At 45.4% G+C, this 18,676-nt stretch overlaps 1 protein-coding gene and 1 long non-coding RNA gene across 6 annotated transcripts in view; one reads left to right on the forward strand and one right to left on the reverse strand.

The window, feature by feature from the left end:
• Positions 1 to 18,676, reverse strand: part of AMPD2 (adenosine monophosphate deaminase 2) — a 353,387-nt gene that overhangs the window by 251,946 nt on the left and 82,765 nt on the right. The window contains exon 1 of one of the 4 annotated variants that reach the window (XM_069238353.1): positions 6,089 to 7,153. The exons of 2 other annotated variants lie outside the window; for them this stretch is intronic. In XM_069238353.1, the coding sequence (XP_069094454.1) occupies positions 6,089 to 6,176 (88 nt within the window). In that variant the 5' untranslated portion in view covers positions 6,177 to 7,153. Of the gene's footprint in view, positions 1 to 6,088; positions 7,154 to 18,676 lie in introns of those variants that run through there. One more of the 4 variants, XM_069238352.1, reaches the window with a different exon arrangement.
• The window catches only part of LOC138299796 (uncharacterized), a 148,375-nt gene continuing 136,327 nt past the window's right edge, over positions 6,629 to 18,676 (forward strand). Inside the window, exon 1 of one of the 2 annotated variants that reach the window (XR_011204835.1) lies at positions 6,629 to 6,805. This is a non-coding gene — a long non-coding RNA (uncharacterized lncRNA). Of the gene's footprint in view, positions 6,806 to 7,165; positions 7,255 to 18,676 lie in introns of those variants that run through there. The other variant, XR_011204834.1, reaches the window with a different exon arrangement.

The raw sequence follows: 18,676 nt of genomic DNA on the forward strand, positions 1-18,676 counted from the left end.
TGTTTCTTTCTTTGTTTCTTTCTTTCTTCCTCAAAGGTAAGAGGCTTGAACCAATGCCAGACTGATTGACTTTTTTAGGTGTGTATTATCTAACACCTTTTAATTTTACTAAACTTATGTGTATAACATAGTGATTTATAGTGGTTTTAGTCAGGTTTCATCCAATAGTCCGTGGTTAGTGACATTCATATTTTTCTTCCACCCACTCCAGCATGCATTAAGGGGCAACACCTCAGCCGACGTCAGCCATTGGGTGACTTCACTACAGGTTAGACAAGTTTCACAAAGAACACATTCACACACAAAGTAGTTTCCTTCAGTGCCAGGGAGTACTATGGTAATGTGTGTGTTTTTAGACTAAAAAAAGCTTTTTTATCTGTAGTAAAAAAAAATTATTTGCATTGATGAGTGTCCAGCATATTCCCAAACAATAAAGTTTTGCAAAAACCATGAAAAAACAAAACAAGAATTGCCAGAAGGCTGGTGGCCAATGCCAGACTTATTGGCTTTGCCAGTGGTTTTTTTTTTTACACTCTGCTCAATTTAAAGATCATTCAGTTGACTCACCCTTCTATGTTTGGGAGAGATTTTGATGATTAATAACATTCTAATCTATTGGTCATATTAAGATTTTGCTGATTAGCTTTTTTATTGTTTGTACCTTATCTAAATTTGGTTTTGAACAACAATTGTGTTATAAATTGTGAATTGCACACTCTTTTCATCGCAGTATAACCAGGTTTCTCAAGTTGGCTCCTTATAGCAGCAGACTTATTAGTGACCATAAAAGTACCAAATCACGTCTCCTCATAGAAGAAGGATCCTGATACGCAACAGAGGTGATAAATAACCTCAAGGAGGCCTTATCAGTACTGATACCAATGTAGACCATGTAGTCAACTACAAATAAGGGAAGACATCAGGTTTCATCCCAATACAATGCTAGTTTTAAGACAACTCAAAACTACAAGAATGCACTAACCAAACGTAGCAATCTTCACAGAACATTCAAAGATCCGAAGATGCCGAGAGGACTTAATGTGAATACCTAGATAGACAGATACTGTTTATTCCCAAATTCCCAAACGTGGCTTCTGGTAAGGAATGTCTGCACAATTTAACAGACTACAGATTCAGAAAGTATGCATGAGGGACATACCTGCCCAACACACTCTGAATATCATGGCACATGGTTTTAGATGACATGTTTCTCTAGCTGGCCATGCTTCAGGACATATCCCTACTGCTTAAAATGGAAAGAAATCTATCAAAATCGTTGACAAGTACCATCTCTGACATGGAGGACAAGCAATAGTAAACCCATCATTTGCCGCAGACCTTGGTAAATTTCTGAGGACAGCTCCTAGCAGTTTAAATAGGCTCCTCTTGTTTGGCATGCCGGTCCATACCAGATCTCTAAATCTGCAGCCTGGTGATCTGAGACAATTTGCAGTTCTTTGCAATGTCTCTTTTGGCCTACAATGGTGCCACCCCACCAGCCGTTAGTCACCTCTTGTGCCCTTGAAGTCCTCTAAAAGCCCTAAACGCTCTATGGTCGTGTCCTGTACCCTGGAAAGCCTATAGAAATTGATGTTTTCCTGTGGACTCAAAAACAAAGTTGTGGGATGTTCCTACAACTGGAAAAAGTGGACTGGATCCTGAGGAGTTCATCCTAAAGGTTTGAGGATGTTTCTTCAATGTAGCAGTGCTACCAGCCCCTTTTGCTCTTGCCCATTTTTTTATGTGTTGGTGTGGACATGCATAAGCCCTTCGAAATGTGGCAAAAAAACAAGCAAATCAAACTTCCTTCAGAGGGCTTCTGGTAGTTCCATAGAACCGCCACCTAGATAATTTTGGGGGGAAAAGTCCAAATGCTGCATAACACAGAACAATTTCTACAAAAATACAGCAGTTCTGTGGGGTCTCTATGCAGAAATATTTAGAGGCTTTGTGGTGTAACTAAGAAGCACTACCCTGACCAGGTGTGGGGGGACTTGAAATAAATTTGGCGTACCAATGTATTTTCCAGCACAGTTTTCCTAAAAAGTAGTTAAACATTTAGAGGTATTACTGCTAGAGGTATTACAGCTAGTTCAAAAGATCTTGTTATGCAATTGCACATGGATTATCATTTTTATAAATAAGTGTTGCATCTTTCTCCATTTCTACATCCCTTTTCCTTTTGTTTTTATCCTTTCCCCTTTCAAGTTCATTGTCATTCATATCTTATGAAAGAAAATGTAGTTGAAAGAGACAGGGTGGGAAAATCAACGTTAAACAAATCTCACGTTAACCATCCGTAGACAGAAAAGCAAGGCATCTTGCATGGTTATTCAGAAGATCTACTGCTCAATTTACAGAGAGCTTGCAGGGTCATACAGCAGACACAACATTCTCGGGACACAGACAGCAGAAGGCATAATGTCATAAAAACGTTCATTAAAATACATGATGAAATGCATTCAGACTAGTTAACTTCTGTTTGGTACTAAGGCACCAATATCTACAATAAACCTCTCAAACTTAGAAGGAACTATTACTTCAACATCGTTTTTATATATGTTTACCAAAAGGAAATCTTTTTGTATAAAAATGTAGCCGTCTACTTTCCACAAAAGCACACAGTTTACTATAAAATAAATAATGCACCACACTTAAACAAATTATCTCCGTATTGGTGTCATTGTTCGATGACTTTCAAGAAAATAGACCTATTAACCGGTCTTCCAAAACATGTAACCCAGTCACTCAGGTAAATGGAGACTCTAATTTATAGAAGTGTTTCTAGTCCTGCAGATTCTTGCCGGACTTTGCTTAAAAGGGATGGCGATGGGCCAATTAGTGCAGCTAGTCCAAGGTCAGTAACAAACTAAAGCACCAGAGAGATAATAGGTGCATGGCACCTGAAGAAGACCACCGACTGCCAAGGTAATCGAAATATGCTGACACACATATTCATCTAGGCTAAATCATGAGATTACAGACCAATATAATCAAGCAGAAGCACCAATGTCTACAGTTCACACCTGGCAACCATTTTACCCCAAATGTTCTATGTTCTCTCTTTTGATGCATGTGATGCGTATTCCCTGAGTGAGGGATGTCTGCACTGCACAACCTTACTTTGAGGTCACTGGACACCAGACTCTCAAGAGAATTTCCCTTAAATTGGGTCAGAAAGTGTAAATTGCCCAATAGAGAATAACCCTACACAAATTTCCTCTGCAAAAATATATTCTATATTTCTAAACCAAACAGTAATAAAGGACACACACTAGAGAATACTAATTCAAGAAAGCATACGTGGGAGTGTAAAGCAAAGCATCTTATAGCCCCAACAAATGTAGCATTAACTCACAGAGCACACGTGGGAGCCAAGACAGCCAAGGTGTGGCCCTGTAAGGGAAGTGCGGTCACAATCCTTCCAGATAAGGGCCAATGGGCCAGAGAGCCTCCCCTGACCTGCAGACTAAGTTATACCCCAGGGAAAGTAACCAATCCACACCTTTCAGTAATCCCTTCCTGAGGGAGATCCACAGCTTGGTATCCACGTGTTGTAGAGGCAGTGGAAAGAGGCGTGGTTATGGTTCAGGGCAATCTGGGAGTGTGACACCCACCTCTGCCAGGTACCACTGAGCATGCTCAGCAAAGAGAGGACATCTGGGCAGACAGTCTCCTCTCTAAGACTGAGTATGGCAAGTGTCTGCCCACCCCCTTGCCTTCGTGGCCTCTATATTACTACCTCAGTGGGAAGGGGAATTTCAGCTCCAAAGTGAATGGCCGGTCCAAAACAATGAAAAGCCTCAGCTAATTCCAGACACCCATCCATTCCTGTGTGATACTCAGTCACATCTCACTTCTGAGCATCGCACTGCCAGAGCTCAGCTCCACACAACCTCACAGGACACCCGGCATCCTTCGCTAACCATTTAAGCATTCCACAAGTACCAAGGGAGAAAACTGGACATTCCAGGACAGGCAAAAACTGACAGTAAACCACCTTCAAGAGAAAGACTGCCAATAGCTGCAGAAAAGATGCTCCCCCACAGGCACACAGATGTGTGGCATGACAATGCAATATATTCACTTACACGTACAGACAGCAGGTGAGTACACAGGATCAGCACAGACCCCATGAGGTGATGGTCTATTTTGATTTCATTTGTGCTGCTAGGAATGTTCAATCCTTTGCCAGAATTATTACTCCTAATGATGGGTCCATGAGACACAAACAATATCAGAAAAACTCTCACAAGTTATGAGAACACACACAAAAGAGGAAACTAGAAAATGGGTGCTAAGTTGTCTATTGTGGGCACCCGTGACATGTTCATTCAGAAGACATTCATACATTAATTTTGAGAAAAACTATTGGGCGGGTGATGGTGGATATGTTACAGGCACATTGTATTTCATGACTTAAACAGCCTGTAAATATTCTATAAATTACCCCCTAATCTACTGCTAAAGTGGAAAAGGCAACTTTATTGGAAGCAAGCTGAGCTCATGGATAAACTCAGCAACCTTCATCTATCACAATCTAAAACGAATTATTTTTCCACCCCTTAATGCTCTCTTCCTCTCCCCACCCCCTCCCCTGTGACAGTAACTTAAACTATATCTGTTCTTAACTTCATGTTTTGAACCGATTTCTATTTGTGCTCGTCTCCTTAAATGGTTCCCATATTAATGTCCAGCTGGCTGCACTAGATCAGGTCCATTTGTCCTGAAGAAGGTGGTGTGAACCAGTGAGGTCCACCGAAACACCGCTCCGAAACTTTTTTGTTATTGTTTAAATTCATAGTTTTTATATTGTTACTGTATACATGAAATTATATTATCCTTTTCTATAATTTGCATTTAGTGACTATAATGTGAATATGTAATATGATCTGTAAAGTGTGACACAAAGATGAAGTTTTTATATTTATGTATTATGATGTGAATGATGATGGTGTGATTGATTTTGGTTTATATTACATTGTGACAGTAATTTTCACAACCAGGTATGAAAGTGTTTGTGTAGTGCACAGTGTTTGCTACCTTAGTGAGATTCAGGTTACTCAGAGCAGGCTCCGAACAATATAAGAAATACAAGGAGGATTGTTGTGTTGTATTGCCGTGATATTGAACCCTATACGCCTCTGATGCATAGTGCCCATGCAGCTGCGTGGCCCTTCGCTCCTCTCCAATGCACAGCAAAAGAGGCCTCTGTGCCCACCTGTGTTAAAAGGCACCTTAAAGAAAACACAATGCATGTGCCCTTAAACTGTAGAATAGCAAGGGAGACATGGGTCCTAGTGCAAGCAAAGGTTACCCTGTTGGGTGACGAAATATAACAATGAGGGCTCAGTGGGCTCCCCGAGGCAGTGCTTAATTTGTAAATAAAATGTGCCGGTGCTCAAAGGTCTTCTCTGAAACGCGGTTGCTGCATTTAAATGTGCGACCGTAATCCTGAAGCCATTTCCGACCTCTTCAATCCATTTACAGCCACTCCCTGTCCCTTCAGGTCACTCTTGGAGCTTTTTGCTTTCTCCCTTTGAGACTCTTGTTCGTTTTTCTCTTCCTTCGTTTTTCCCATATGTGTCTTTTGGTCGCAGTAAACGCATGAGGAAGAAAAATAAGTGCCAGTACCTGTGCACCGGAAACCACCGGCACAAATTAAGCACTTCCCTGAGGCCATCTGGTATTACCACTACCAGTGCAACATTGATAGCTGCGCCCCTGCCTTCTTAGTTTACAGCCTTCTAGATCCCGCCCCCAAGCAGCTTCATGGCTCACCAATAATTAGACATGACCCACAGGCAGCCAGGACTCTTCACGGCGCCCACCAGTTCTGCGGCCGAGCCAACATCAGAGACCCAGAGGGCATGGGTGTTGGGGGTGGGGGTGTTCACTACAGGAACATAAGCCCTCCACCCCCACCAACGCTGTCTAGCCACCAGCAGCAGCCAGTCGACGACACATACTGCCCACATCACCCACGCCAATAGCGCTCCTGTGCGCAAACAGGCCCGCATCATCAACAGGTGGCTAGGAAGGTAAAAGCCCCGCAGCCAGCTCGCACCCCCCGCCTCATGTCACTCACCTGTGTACATGGGAGTCTGCAGGCTGGCGCGCTTGGCGAAAGGAGGGGGCCGGGCCCTCGCCTTGGCCGGAGAGGAGCCAGATGACATTTTGAGGCCTTCCGTTGACTCAGAGCTGCAGAGAGAGCACTGTTCCTCGGAGGTGGCGCAGCGCCAGTAGGAAACGAGAGGGACTCTTATTGTAAAACGAACTCAACCGAGAAGCATCTTTGATGTGCCTGTAGCAGAGCCTGTGCGGTTTGCGTGTGTGCAATATGTGAGTGGTGTGGGGGGAGCGAGCGGAGGAGGGGCTCCTCCTAGACTCCCTGATTAGTTATTCAATCCTGAAGGCTGGGGATGGACCAAAGTCCTAGGCCCTGTCAGCGGGACACAGTCTTCCTGTTTCCCTGGAAACTACAAAAAGGCTGCAGCTGCCAGTGCCCTAAACAAGTTCCCCACCGGGAGGGCTCCTGGGGCGGGCTGCGCGGGGGCTCCGCGTGGGCTCTTGGCACTGGGGAGGGTTGGAACCGGCGTGGAAGCGGGTCAGATCGGCAGACTTGGGTGAATAGCACAGAGACTGGCCCCGGCAGCGGCAGGAAGGAACAAGAGCTCAGTACGGTTCTTGAGACCGGATCTAACGCTGTGCCGGATGAGACGGAGGCGGGGGCTACCACAGAGAATGCGAGAAAGCAAGGAGGGTACACGGCACCCCCGGCGCTAAAGAGAGCATGCCATTCTCGGTGGGGGTACGGGGGGGGGGGGAGGTCAACAACCAAGGAGCAGGGGGCACAGGATCTTACTGAGAGCCAGAGGGCACTACTGTACTGGCAGCTTCACGTCCTGAGAAGTGGGGGCATTGCGACAGTCACAGCTGTTCAGACCGAGAGGTGGGGGCGCGGCTAAGGGGGGGTTGCTTGCTCTGGCTGCGAAGGAAGGGGCACTGCAGAGAGTAATTTTCAGCCTGGGTATGAGTAATTGGCCTCGACTAGCAAGGATGGGACACCCTGAGCCAGCACCCCACGCGAGGAGGCACCACAGCAGAGTGAGCGAGGCCGGATGTTTGTGCAACAGGCACCCAACCGTGTGCCACAAGAAAGCGAGCGCTTTGCCGCAGCCTGCGTGTGGAGAGGACAGCCTGTACAGCAGGCCGTGGGAGCAGCCGGCAATGGGTGGTTGTGAAGAAAGCGGGGTGAGCAACAGGCAGCGTAGGTTGATGGGCACTGAGTGAAGGTGATAACATAGAACATAAAGCGCCAGCGGCATGCAGCAGGCACTTGCCGAGCTGTCGGTTCGTGAAGAAGACAGCTTCATATTCAGAACACTTCTCTTGTGACCCGCGCGCGCAGCACGGAGCAGGCATGTTGTGGATCACCTGGTGTCCACAGGCAGCGTGTGGAATAGGTAGCATTGGCTCAGTGGCACTGTGTGGGACAGATAGTGTGTGCCGCATTAAGTGTGGGGTGGTGACACCGCCAATGTGGCAGGAGAACAGACATGTCCTTGGGTCGACCCCAACAGTCCCTCCCACTTAAAAGACATTCTGTACCCGCTATCCCAATATAAACAGCCCTACGATGTCACCGGGATTGTGTAAATACAGAGTATGACTCCACAGCTGCCCCCCCCCCCCCCCGCCAGCATTGTACACGGCTCGAGAAGCCTGTAATGCAGGAGCCGCGGAGCAAGGTCTGAAAGGCCTGGAGAGCGGGGGCGCCCTGGGGCTGGGGTACGGCTGTCTCACGACTTCCTGTACTCCTTAACAATCTAATACGTTTAATGTAATATAGTCTGTTTCCTACCAGTGAACCCTGTTGTACTAAACTGCAGGATAAAGTGGTGCTAATGCTATCTCCTGATTTACATCTGATGTGGATATTAACAGGAATCATTTACAATTAAAACTAAAATGATGGGATGCACAGAACTAGCACTTTCTGACATTCTAAACTAGGCCTCAAGTCCATTTTGTAATAATATGGAATGCTGCTTCATAATATTCATTGCGTGTTTATATTTCTTATTGACATTCATCGTGTTTATATTTCTCTTTGACACCGCATGCACCAAAATGTGCTCTGTTTGTTTTGAAATGATACCATGTTCTCCAAGAACTCTGGCGGAAGCCTTTTGGTTCATTTCAAGGTCCTTCCTGTTTGCTCACCATATTGCGTTCACTTTAAGACATTCCATTGCTCATGTAACCTATTTGTTCTGACACCTCCAATGACATGAGGTCAGAAGGGGTTCACTGTTGTTTTTTTAGAAGGATAGTGCTATGATCGTGATGTTTTGCTGCTACAGTAGCCACCCCATGCTGATTATGCAATTTCCCAGCTTTCTATGGTGAACACTGCTGTAAAGTCCATCCATTTGGGGTTGATCAGATTATTTGGGTCTCTAATCGGGATGGTGCCTGATTCTGTATCGATTTGCTGCACATGCTGGATTTAGCATATTTCTCAGATTTTGCCAAATGCTACATATGTTTTAAATACTAACAGCTTTCATTTCTATTGATTCTGAGCTTTATGACTATTTAATTGGGACTGCTCTTTTTGTCTTTCTATATTCTACTTAATGTTTTAATCTTCATAGTTTTCTATATTACTGATCTCGAACTCCCTTTTTTGAGTCTTTAGTATTGACGCATTTTTGAAATGCTGTTTTGAATCTTATCTTGGGGACACATTGCCTCGTCTGTCTTTTAAGGACAACACCATCCTTGCGACAGGTGTGATGACTATCATGCAGATTATCTAAGAGATAGCACCTACAGTTGGTTCTATAAGGGAAGCCCATTCAGGACTGGAGCTCAGCTTCTTTGGTGATATGAAGCCAAGCACAGACTCAGGTGCAAATCTTTTTGCACAGGTGTAGGAGGCTGGTTTGGCTTATAGTGGGTACCTTGTGGTACATACACCTTGTGCCAGGTCCAGGTATCCCTTATTAGTAGATTAGTAGTGTTCTAGCAGCTTAGACTGATAGAGTTAGCGATAGCAGAGCAGCTTAGGCTGAACTATGATGCATGCAAAGCTTCTACTATACCAAGGGTATCATATAGCACTATATCATAAGAAAACACAATACTCAGAGTTACTAAAAATAGAGGTACTTTATTTTAGTGACAATATGCCAAAAGTATCTCAGAGGATATACTCCCTTAGGAGGTAAGTAATATACACAAAATATACACACAAACCAAAATCAGGTAAGTAAACAGTTAGAAAAGTAGTGCAAACACTGTAGAACACAATAGAATGCAATAGGAGACAATAGGCCTAGGGGCAACACAAACCATATGCTCCAAAAGTGGAATGCAAACTACGAATGGAACCCAGGCCTAGTGTAGTGTGTAGAGGGTCGCTGGGAGTGTAAGAAAACACTGAGGGTGTCCCAAGATACCCCACCCCCAGACCTAAGAAGTAGGAGTAAAGTTACCCTACTACCCCAGAAAGACAGTAAAATCGAAATAGGGGATTCTGCAAAGACAACAACTGACTGCAAAGCACTGAAGATGGATTCCTGGACCTGAGGATCTGCAAAGGAAGGGGACCAAGACCAAGAGTCACGCAAGTGTCCAGGTGGGGCAGAAGCCCACTAAACCCCAGGTGAAGGTGCAAAAGGGCTGCCTCAGGGTGGAAGAAGCCGAAGATTCTGCAACAACGGAAGGTGCCAGGAACTTCTCCTTTGGTCAGAGGATGTCCCATGGCGTGCTGGAGGATGCAGAGTTGTTTCCACGCAGAAATAGCACAAACAAGCCTTGCTAGCTGCAAGAGTCACGGTTGAAGATTTTTGGTGCTGCCATGGCCCAGGAATGACCAGGAGGTCGCCCCTTGGAGAAGGAGACACTCAGCAACAGAGAGAGCCCACACAGAACCGGCGTTCAGAAGATCTGAATGGTATTGGGGGGACAATTCCATGATCCTAGACATGTTGCATGGCCATGTACGGAGTTACCATTGTGAAGCTACACATAGGTATTGACCTATAGGTATTGACCTATATGTAGTTCACGTGTGTAATGGTGTCCCCGCACTCACAAAGTCCGGGGAAATTGCCCTGAACAATGTGGGGGCACCTTGGCTAGTGCCAGGGTGCCCTCACTCTTAGTAACTTTGCACCTAACCTTCACTAAGTGAGGGTTAGACATATAGGTGACTTATAAGTTACTTAAGTGCAGTGTAAAATGGCTGTGAAATAACGTGGACGTTATTTCACTCAGGCTGCAGTGGCAGTCCTGTATAAGAATTGTCTGAGCTCCCTATGGGTGGCAAAAGAAATGCTGCAGCCCATAGGGATCTCCTGGAACCCCAATACACAGGGTACCTAGGTACCACATACTAGGGAATCATAAGGGTGTTCCAGTGTGCCAATGAGAATTGGTAAAATTAGTCACTAGCCTGCAGTGACAATTTTGAAAGCAGAGAGAGCATAAACACTAAGGTTCTGGTTAGCAGAGACTCAGTGGTACAGTTAGGCACCACACAGGGAACACATACAGGGCACAACTTATGAGCACTGGGGTCCTGGCTAGCAGGATCCAAGTGACACAGGAAAAAACAAACATACATATAAGTAAAAAATGGGGGTAACATGCCAGGCAAGATGGTACTTTCCTACAACAGGTGCAAGGCTTGGAAGGCCTGGAGTGAAGGAGACTGGTGTTCCGAGGCACAGAAGCAAGGATAGGGCTGTAGATTCCTGGGAAACAGAGACACTTTTGCAAGACCTGGGAGATCTGGCATATGAACAATACTGCAGGGCTGAAGAGTCCTTGGGTGCAGAGACGCTGACATGGAAGTACCGCTGTAGAGGGTTAATACATAACTATAATGGTCCACTCGGCAAAAATTATTCTATTTCAAGGATGAGAACATCTGTTGTTCTTCATCCTCTACCCACAATTCTTCAAAATTGAATGTTAAGTTAAATCACACAAGTGCAGCACTTCAAACAACTGATATTTTCAAAAATATTCATACACCAATTAGAACATAAATATGAAATTTAGTTATTGGATTATCATATCATACACAGCATTATTCATACAGTTTTAATAAAAATATAGCTGCCCCATAACCAACCATCCTAGAAAGGTAAAGAATGTGTCGAGAAAAAGTGCTTGTGAATCAAGAAAAGTAAGAAAAATAAATCAATCTTAATTTCTATATAAAGATTATGTACAAAAGCCTGTTGGTTAACCATTTCCAATCACATAAAAATAAATCTCATTCCCTAAGGGTAAAATTTCCTAATCAAAATTGCCCTTTGTTGGTCTCCATAAACCAATCCAGACTCAATATACTCATCAATGTTTCGACCCGGCGTAAAAGGAATGGACCACTTTTAGCCTCAAAAGCGGGTCTTCATCAGTACTCACATTGCTCCTTTTCAATCTAAATTCTTCGATCATGAGATGAGACAAAGGTCAAATTTAGTGAAAAGGTACAACTGGCCTCTCAATGCAGAGAAAATCTCCTCCCTTCCATGAACGAACAAAGAACTCTCTGGCATCGTTATCAGAAAATCTCTTAGACATTTTCAGATGTAGAACTCCAAATGGTATAATTACTTCCCATACCTCGGTACCGGGGATGGTGTACCATATAAATCCCTCAGGTTAGGAACGTTCAAGTTCCATTGGCACTAATCCTCAATTGGTCGAATCCCTGAAGAATTCTGTGCCCGTAAATTTCCGTGTCCCGTCTTCCTTAGGAAACCATAAATCTCAGTGACCGGGCAATAAATTCACTTTCCACAACAAGGCGTGAGCTCCTGCTTGAAGTACTTCCTGCTTTTTTGGGCAAGAGCTCACGCCGCGTTGTGGAAAGTGAATTAATTTATTATTTTGAAGAATTGTGGGGACATGATGAAGAACAACGGATGTTCTCGGCCTTTAAATAGAAGAATTTTTGCAGAGTGGGCCACTGTAGTCATGTATTATGATTTACCCAGGTCCTTCGGGTCATCTTTGAGTTACCCTTTGTGTAATGTGCTGTATGGGGGTAGGCATCCCGCAACTTGGGATGACTCGTGTGAAGACGCAACAGTGACTGATTTTAGGCTGTATCCTGGGGTCCGGAACTTCCAGGTCATGAAGAGGAGTGCTGGTGCTTTATAAAGAATCCCTGACACTATCACTAACTACACCAAATTGCACACCAAACAGTGCTTGGCAAACATTTGAGAGTTTGTGCTACAAATGCTCAAAATGGTCTGTTGAAGCTGAAATTGGCATTGCATAGAGGTACTTGAGGCACACACTTCTGGTTCCAGCACTTTCACCAAGATGCAGTCTACTCATGCTTAATAAAACCATAGATAAAGTAAACCCATAAGTAGCCTGGGGATGAATAATACAACTGTAAGTAAATAAATTATAGTAGTAGTAGATACTTTAATTAAAACCATAAACATATAATCAAGAAATAAATAATAAAAATCACATATTAAGCTTACATGTGCAACAATCATATAGCAAACCTCATGTGGTAACTGGTGACGGATTTGTGGAACTAACAGGGTTTTTAATTCACACCTAATTTGCCAATGACTTCATACAACCAATTATAGGACTAAGAATTCTACCTGATACAATGGGAGGGTCAATTTTCTCCTGGCCTCCTATATCCTCAGCCCAAATAAAAAATTAATTGTGCGTGCTTACATACAAAAACCACACAAATATTCGTTCTATGAGTGCATTCCACTCGTGGGGCAGAATTAAAACTAAGACAATAGTTAGGATAAACCTCTCCTAACCCCCTAGATATGCAATCCAACTAGAAAGTGTGTTGTGCGAGCTTCTGTACAGGCAGCTAAACGAGCTGAAGGTGCATTGTGCAAGCGTGATTGACTAAATTAATACTGCGAGGACCGCACCAGTGGGGTCAGAAACAAACTCCAATAATCAAAGATCCTCACGCCCTACCTCTAACAACCCAGTCATAAATAATTCCTAAATACATTGTTAACCACTGGGTAAAAAGTACAGGAAAAACACTAATCATACAATAAGCAAGCATAAAGAATAAAACTAATTTGTAACTAGCTTGTGGGGTCCTGGAACGAACTCTATTGCCCCTTACTACTTTGGCTAAAAGTACTAGGTGAATGGTCGGGATAGGGAGCAATGATCTTCAGACCATGCCCCTACCAGCCCTATCATGTGCAAAATTTGTAACAAGAACCTTTCTGCTTCTATGAGCTTTTAGGGCCTGGAGCGAGCCCTGTTGTCCCATACTGCACTGACTAAATGTACTAGGAGAGAGGTAGGGATAGGGAACCGTAATATTCAGACCCTGCCCCTAGCAGCCCTACTATATGCGAGAGCTAATAACACCCCCTTAGCCACATGGAACGCACCGCCACCCAGTTAGGGGTTATGTGTTTTTAGTGACAGTCGGGAGGGGAATAATAAAAGAACAACGCTCCCCAATACCCACTAGCATGGTTAAACCCCTGACGATGATTTGTGCACCAGCCGGACATTCAACATATCATTTTGAGGGTTTAGCGCCATTATTGCTGCCAAAGTACAGGTTGTGACACCCAGTGCTAAGAATTCTATATGCAGTAGGATTCTTCGATCAATTAATACATTTGGACATATACATAGAATGTGCTCAAATGTTTCATTCGACTGATGGCACAGGTGACACAAATTGTTCTTCAACAAGTAAATAATTAGCTCTTCTGTCTGCACAACCCAATGGATAGCTCTGCTTTCTCTCCTTTTTCAGGGTCACTGAGAATGGTGTAGCCCGGGTGATCACTCTAATGGCGCAGGTGTAACTAAGAGCTCTGTAACCTAAGACAATCTCTGTTGTCTGCCAGCCAAGTCTGTCTTAAACATGACTAAGAACCGTGGAAGCCTAGTTGCACATTTGCATCAGAAATAGAACTTGTAATCTGGATTTGGCTACAAATATTGCTTTCTGTATTCCTGGTTGCATAGCTATGCAAGGAGACTTAAGTCACACACACAAACGTTGTTTAGAATTGCAAAGTGCTATATGATGGAGTGCAGATTTGCATTCCGTAAAAGTTTTGACATGATATCAAAAACTTGAAATTCAACGTAGATGTGTTGCATAAAAGTTACATCGCTTTAGGAAACTCACCAATCTTAGGCTTTGTGTAGCCAGAAGTGAGTAAAATAACACGAAGGGCAAGAAAATGCATTTTTATCCAGAAAGGACTACATCTGATGGTAAGAAATAGCAGACTCAAATGGCTTTTGTTAAAAAAAGAAACATTTAACAAAAGTCGTGATAATAAATGATCTTTACATAGTTAATTTTTAAACTGAATAACAAGAGATCAATGCTGCGGAACATGTTAAGTTAGCAGTTGCTGTGTAGGAAAGTACCATCTTGCCTGGCATGTTACCCCCATTTTTCACTGTATATATGTTGTTTTAGTTGTATGTGTCACTGGGACCCTGGTAACCCAGGGCCCCAGTGCTCATAAGTGTGCCTGAATGTGTTACCTGTGTAGTGACTAACTGTCTCACTGAGGCTCTGCTAATCAGAACCTCAGTGGTTATGCTCTCTCATTTCTTTCCAAATTGTCACTAACAGGCTAGTGACCAATTTTACCAATTTACATTGGCTTACTGGAACACCCTTATAATTCCCTAGTATATGGTACTAAGGTACCCAGGGTATTGGGGTTCCAGGAGATCCCTATGGGCTGCAGCATTTCTTTTGCCACCCATAGGGAGCTCTGACAATTCTTACACAGGCCTGCCACTGCAGCCTGAGTGAAATAACGTCCACGTTATTTCACAGCCTTTTTTCACTGCACTTAAGTAACTTATAAGTCACCTATATGTCTAACCTTTACCTAGTAAAGGTTAGGTGCAAAGTTACTTAGTGTGAGGGCACCCTGGCACTAGCCAAGGTGCCCCCACATTGTTCAGGGCCAATTCCCCGGACTTTGTGAGTGCGGGGACACCATTACACGCGTGCACTACATATAGGTCACTACCTATATGTAGCTTCACAATGGTAACTCCGAATATGGCCATGTAACATGTCTATGATCATGGAATTGCCCCCTCTATACCATCCTGGCATAGTTGGCACAATCCCATGATCCCAGTGGTCTGTAGCACAGACCCTGATACTGCCAAACTGCCCTTCCTGGGGTTTCACTGCAGCTGCTACTGCTGCCAACCCCTCAGACAGGCAGCTGCCCTCCTGGGGTCCAGCCAGGCCTGGCCCAGGATGGCAGAACAAAGGACTTCCTCTGAGAGAGGGTGTTACACCCTCTCCCTTTGGAAAATGGTGTGAAGGCAGGGGAGGAGTAGCCTCCCCCAGCCTCTGGAAATGCTTTCTTGGGCACAGATGTGCCCAATTCTGCATAAGCCAGTCTACACCGGTTCAGGGGACCCCTTAGCCCTGCTCTGGCGCGAAACTGGACAAAGGAGAGGGGAGTGACCACTCCCCTGACCTGCACCTCCCCTGGGAGGTGTCCAGAGCTCCTCCAGTGTGCTCCAGACCTCTGCCATCTTGGAAACAGAGGTGCTGCTGGCACACTGGACTGCTCTGAGTGGCCAGTGCCACCAGGTGACGTCAGAGACTCCTTCTGATAGGCTCCTTCAGGTGTTGCTAGCCTATCCTCTCTCCTAGGTAGCCAAACCCTCTTTTCTGGCTATTTAGAGTCTCTGGGGAAACTTTAGATAACGAATGCAAGAGCTCATCCGAGTTCCTCTGCATCTCTCTCTTCACCTTCTGCCAAGGAATCGACTGCTGACCGCGCTGGAAGCCTGCAAACCTGCAACATAGTAGCAAAGACGACTACTGCAACTCTGTAACGCTGATCCTGCCGCCTTCTCGAATGTTTTCCTGGTGGTGCATGCTGTGGGGGTAGTCTGCCTCCTCTCTGCACTAGAAGCTCCGAAGAAATCTCCCGTGGGTCGACGGAATCTTCCCCCTGCAACCGCAGGCACCAAAAAGCTGCATTACCGGTCCCTTGGGTCTCCTCTCAGCACGACGAGCGAGGTCCCTCGAATCCAGCAACTCTGTCCAAGTGACCCCCACAGTCCAGTGACTCTTCAGTCCAAGTTTGGTGGAGGTAAGTCCTTGCCTCACCTCGCTAGACTGCATTGCTGGGAACTGCGACTTTTGCAGCTACTCCGGCCCCTGTGCACTTCCGGCGGAAATCCTTTGTGCACAGCCAAGCCTGGGTCCACGGCACTCTAACCTGCATTACAAGACTTTCTAAGTTGGTCTCCGGCGACGTGGGACTCCTTTGTGTAACTTCGGGTGAGCACCGTTTCACGCATCCTCGTAGTGCCTGTTTCTGGCACTTCTCCGGGTGCTACCTGCTGCTAACAGGGCTCCTTGTCTTGCTCGACGTCCACTCTACCTCCTGGTCCAATTTGCGACCTCCTGGTCCCTCCTGGGCCACAGCAGCGTCCAAAAACGCTAACCGCACGATTTGCAGCTAGCAAGGCTTGTTGGCGTTCTTTCGGCGGGAAAACACTTCTGCACGACTCTACAAGGCGAGAGGGATCCGTCCTCCAAAGGGGAAGTCTCTAACCCTTTGCGTTCCTGCAGAAACCGCAGCTTCTTCTGTCCAGTAGAAGCTTCTTTGCACCCGCAGCTGGCATTTCCTGGGCATCTGCCCATCTCCGACTTGCTTGTGACTTTTGGACTTGGTCCCCTTGTTCCACAGGTACTCCAGATTGGAAATCCAGCGTTGTTGCATTGTTGGTTTGTGTCTTTCCTGCATTATTCCTCTAACACGACTTCTTTGTCCTTAGGGGAACTTTAGTGCACTTTGCACTCACTTTTCAGGGTCTTGGGGAGGGTTATTTTTCTAACTCTCACTATTTTCTAATAGTCCCAGCGACCCTCTACAAGGTCACATAGGTTTGGGGTCCATTCGTGGTTCGCATTCCACTTTTGGAGTGTATAGTTTGCGTTGCCCCTATCCCTATGTTTCCCCATTGCATCCTATTGTAACTATACATTGTTTGCACTGTTTTCTAAGACTATACTGCATATTTTTGCTATTGTGTATATATATCTTGTGTATATTTCCTATCCTCTCACTGAGGGTACACTCTAAGATACTTTGGCTGAAGAAGTTGAGGCCATACCTGTTTGGCACTCACTTCATTGTTCAGACAGACCACAAACCTCTACTTTGGCTAAAACAAATGAAAGGTGAAAATCCTAAATTGTTGAGGTGGTCCATATCCCTACAGGGAATGGACTATACAGTGGAACATAGACCTGGGAGTAGCCACTCCAATGCAGATGGACTCTCCAGATATTTCCACTTAGACAATGAAGACTCATCAGGTCATGGCTAGTCTTATTGTCCTTCGTTTGGGGGGGGTTGTGTAGGAAAGTACCATCTTGCCTGGCATGTTACCCCCATTTTTCACTGTATATATGTTGTTTTAGTTGTATGTGTCACTGGGACCCTGGTAACCCAGGGCCCCAGTGCTCATAAGTGTGCCTGAATGTGTTACCTGTGTAGTGACTAACTGTCTCACTGAGGCTCTGCTAATCAGAACCTCAGTGGTTATGCTCTCTCATTTCTTTCCAAATCGTCACTAACAGGCTAGTGACCAATTTTACCAATTTACATTGGCTTACTGGAACACCCTTATAATTCCCTAGTATATGGTACTAAGGTACCCAGGGTATTGGGGTTCCAGGAGATCCCTATGGGCTGCAGCATTTCTTTTGCCACCCATAGGGAGGTCTGACAATTCTTACACAGGCCTGCCACTGCAGCCTGAGTGAAATAACGTCCACGTTATTTCACAGCCATTTTTCACTGCACTTAAGTAACTTATAAGTCACCTATATGTCTAACCTTTACCTAGTAAAGGTTAGGTGCAAAGTTACTTAGTGTGAGGGCACCCTGGCACTAGCCAAGGTGCCCCCACATTATTCAGGGCCAATTCCCCGGACTTTGTGAGTGTGGTGACACCATTACACGCGTGCACTACATATAGGTCACTACCTATATGTAGCTTCACAATGGTAACTCCGAATATGGCCATGTAACATGTCTATGATCATGGAATTGCCCCCTCTATACCATCCTGGCATAGTTGGCACAATCCCATGATCCCAGTGGTCTGTAGCACAGACCCTGGTACTGCCAAACTGCCCTTCCTGGGGTTTCACTGCAGCTGCTGCTGCTGCCAACCCCTCAGACAGGCAGCTGCCCTCCTGGGGTCCAGCCAGGCCTGGCCCAGGATGGCAGAACAAAGGACTTCCTCTGAGAGAGGGTGTTACACCCTCTCCCTTTGGAAAATGGTGTGAAGGCAGGGGAGGAGTAGCCTCCCCCAGCCTCTGGAAATGCTTTCTTGGGCACAGATGTGCCCAATTCTGCATAAGCCAGTCTACACCGGTTCAGGGGACCCCTTAGCCCTGCTCTGGCGCGAAACTGGACAAAGGAAAGGAGAGTGACCACTCCCCTGACCTGCACCTCCCCTGGGAGGTGTCCAGAGCTCCTCCAGTGTGCTCCAGACCTCTGCCATCTTGGAAACAGAGGTGCTGCTGGCACACTGGACTGCTCTGAGTGGCCAGTGCCACCAGGTGACGTCAGAGACTCCTTCTGATAGGCTCCTTCAGGTGTTG

This window comes from Pleurodeles waltl, chromosome 6 (assembly GCF_031143425.1).
Source record: "Pleurodeles waltl isolate 20211129_DDA chromosome 6, aPleWal1.hap1.20221129, whole genome shotgun sequence".
In the NCBI taxonomy this organism is placed as follows: Eukaryota; Metazoa; Chordata; class Amphibia; order Caudata; family Salamandridae; genus Pleurodeles; species Pleurodeles waltl.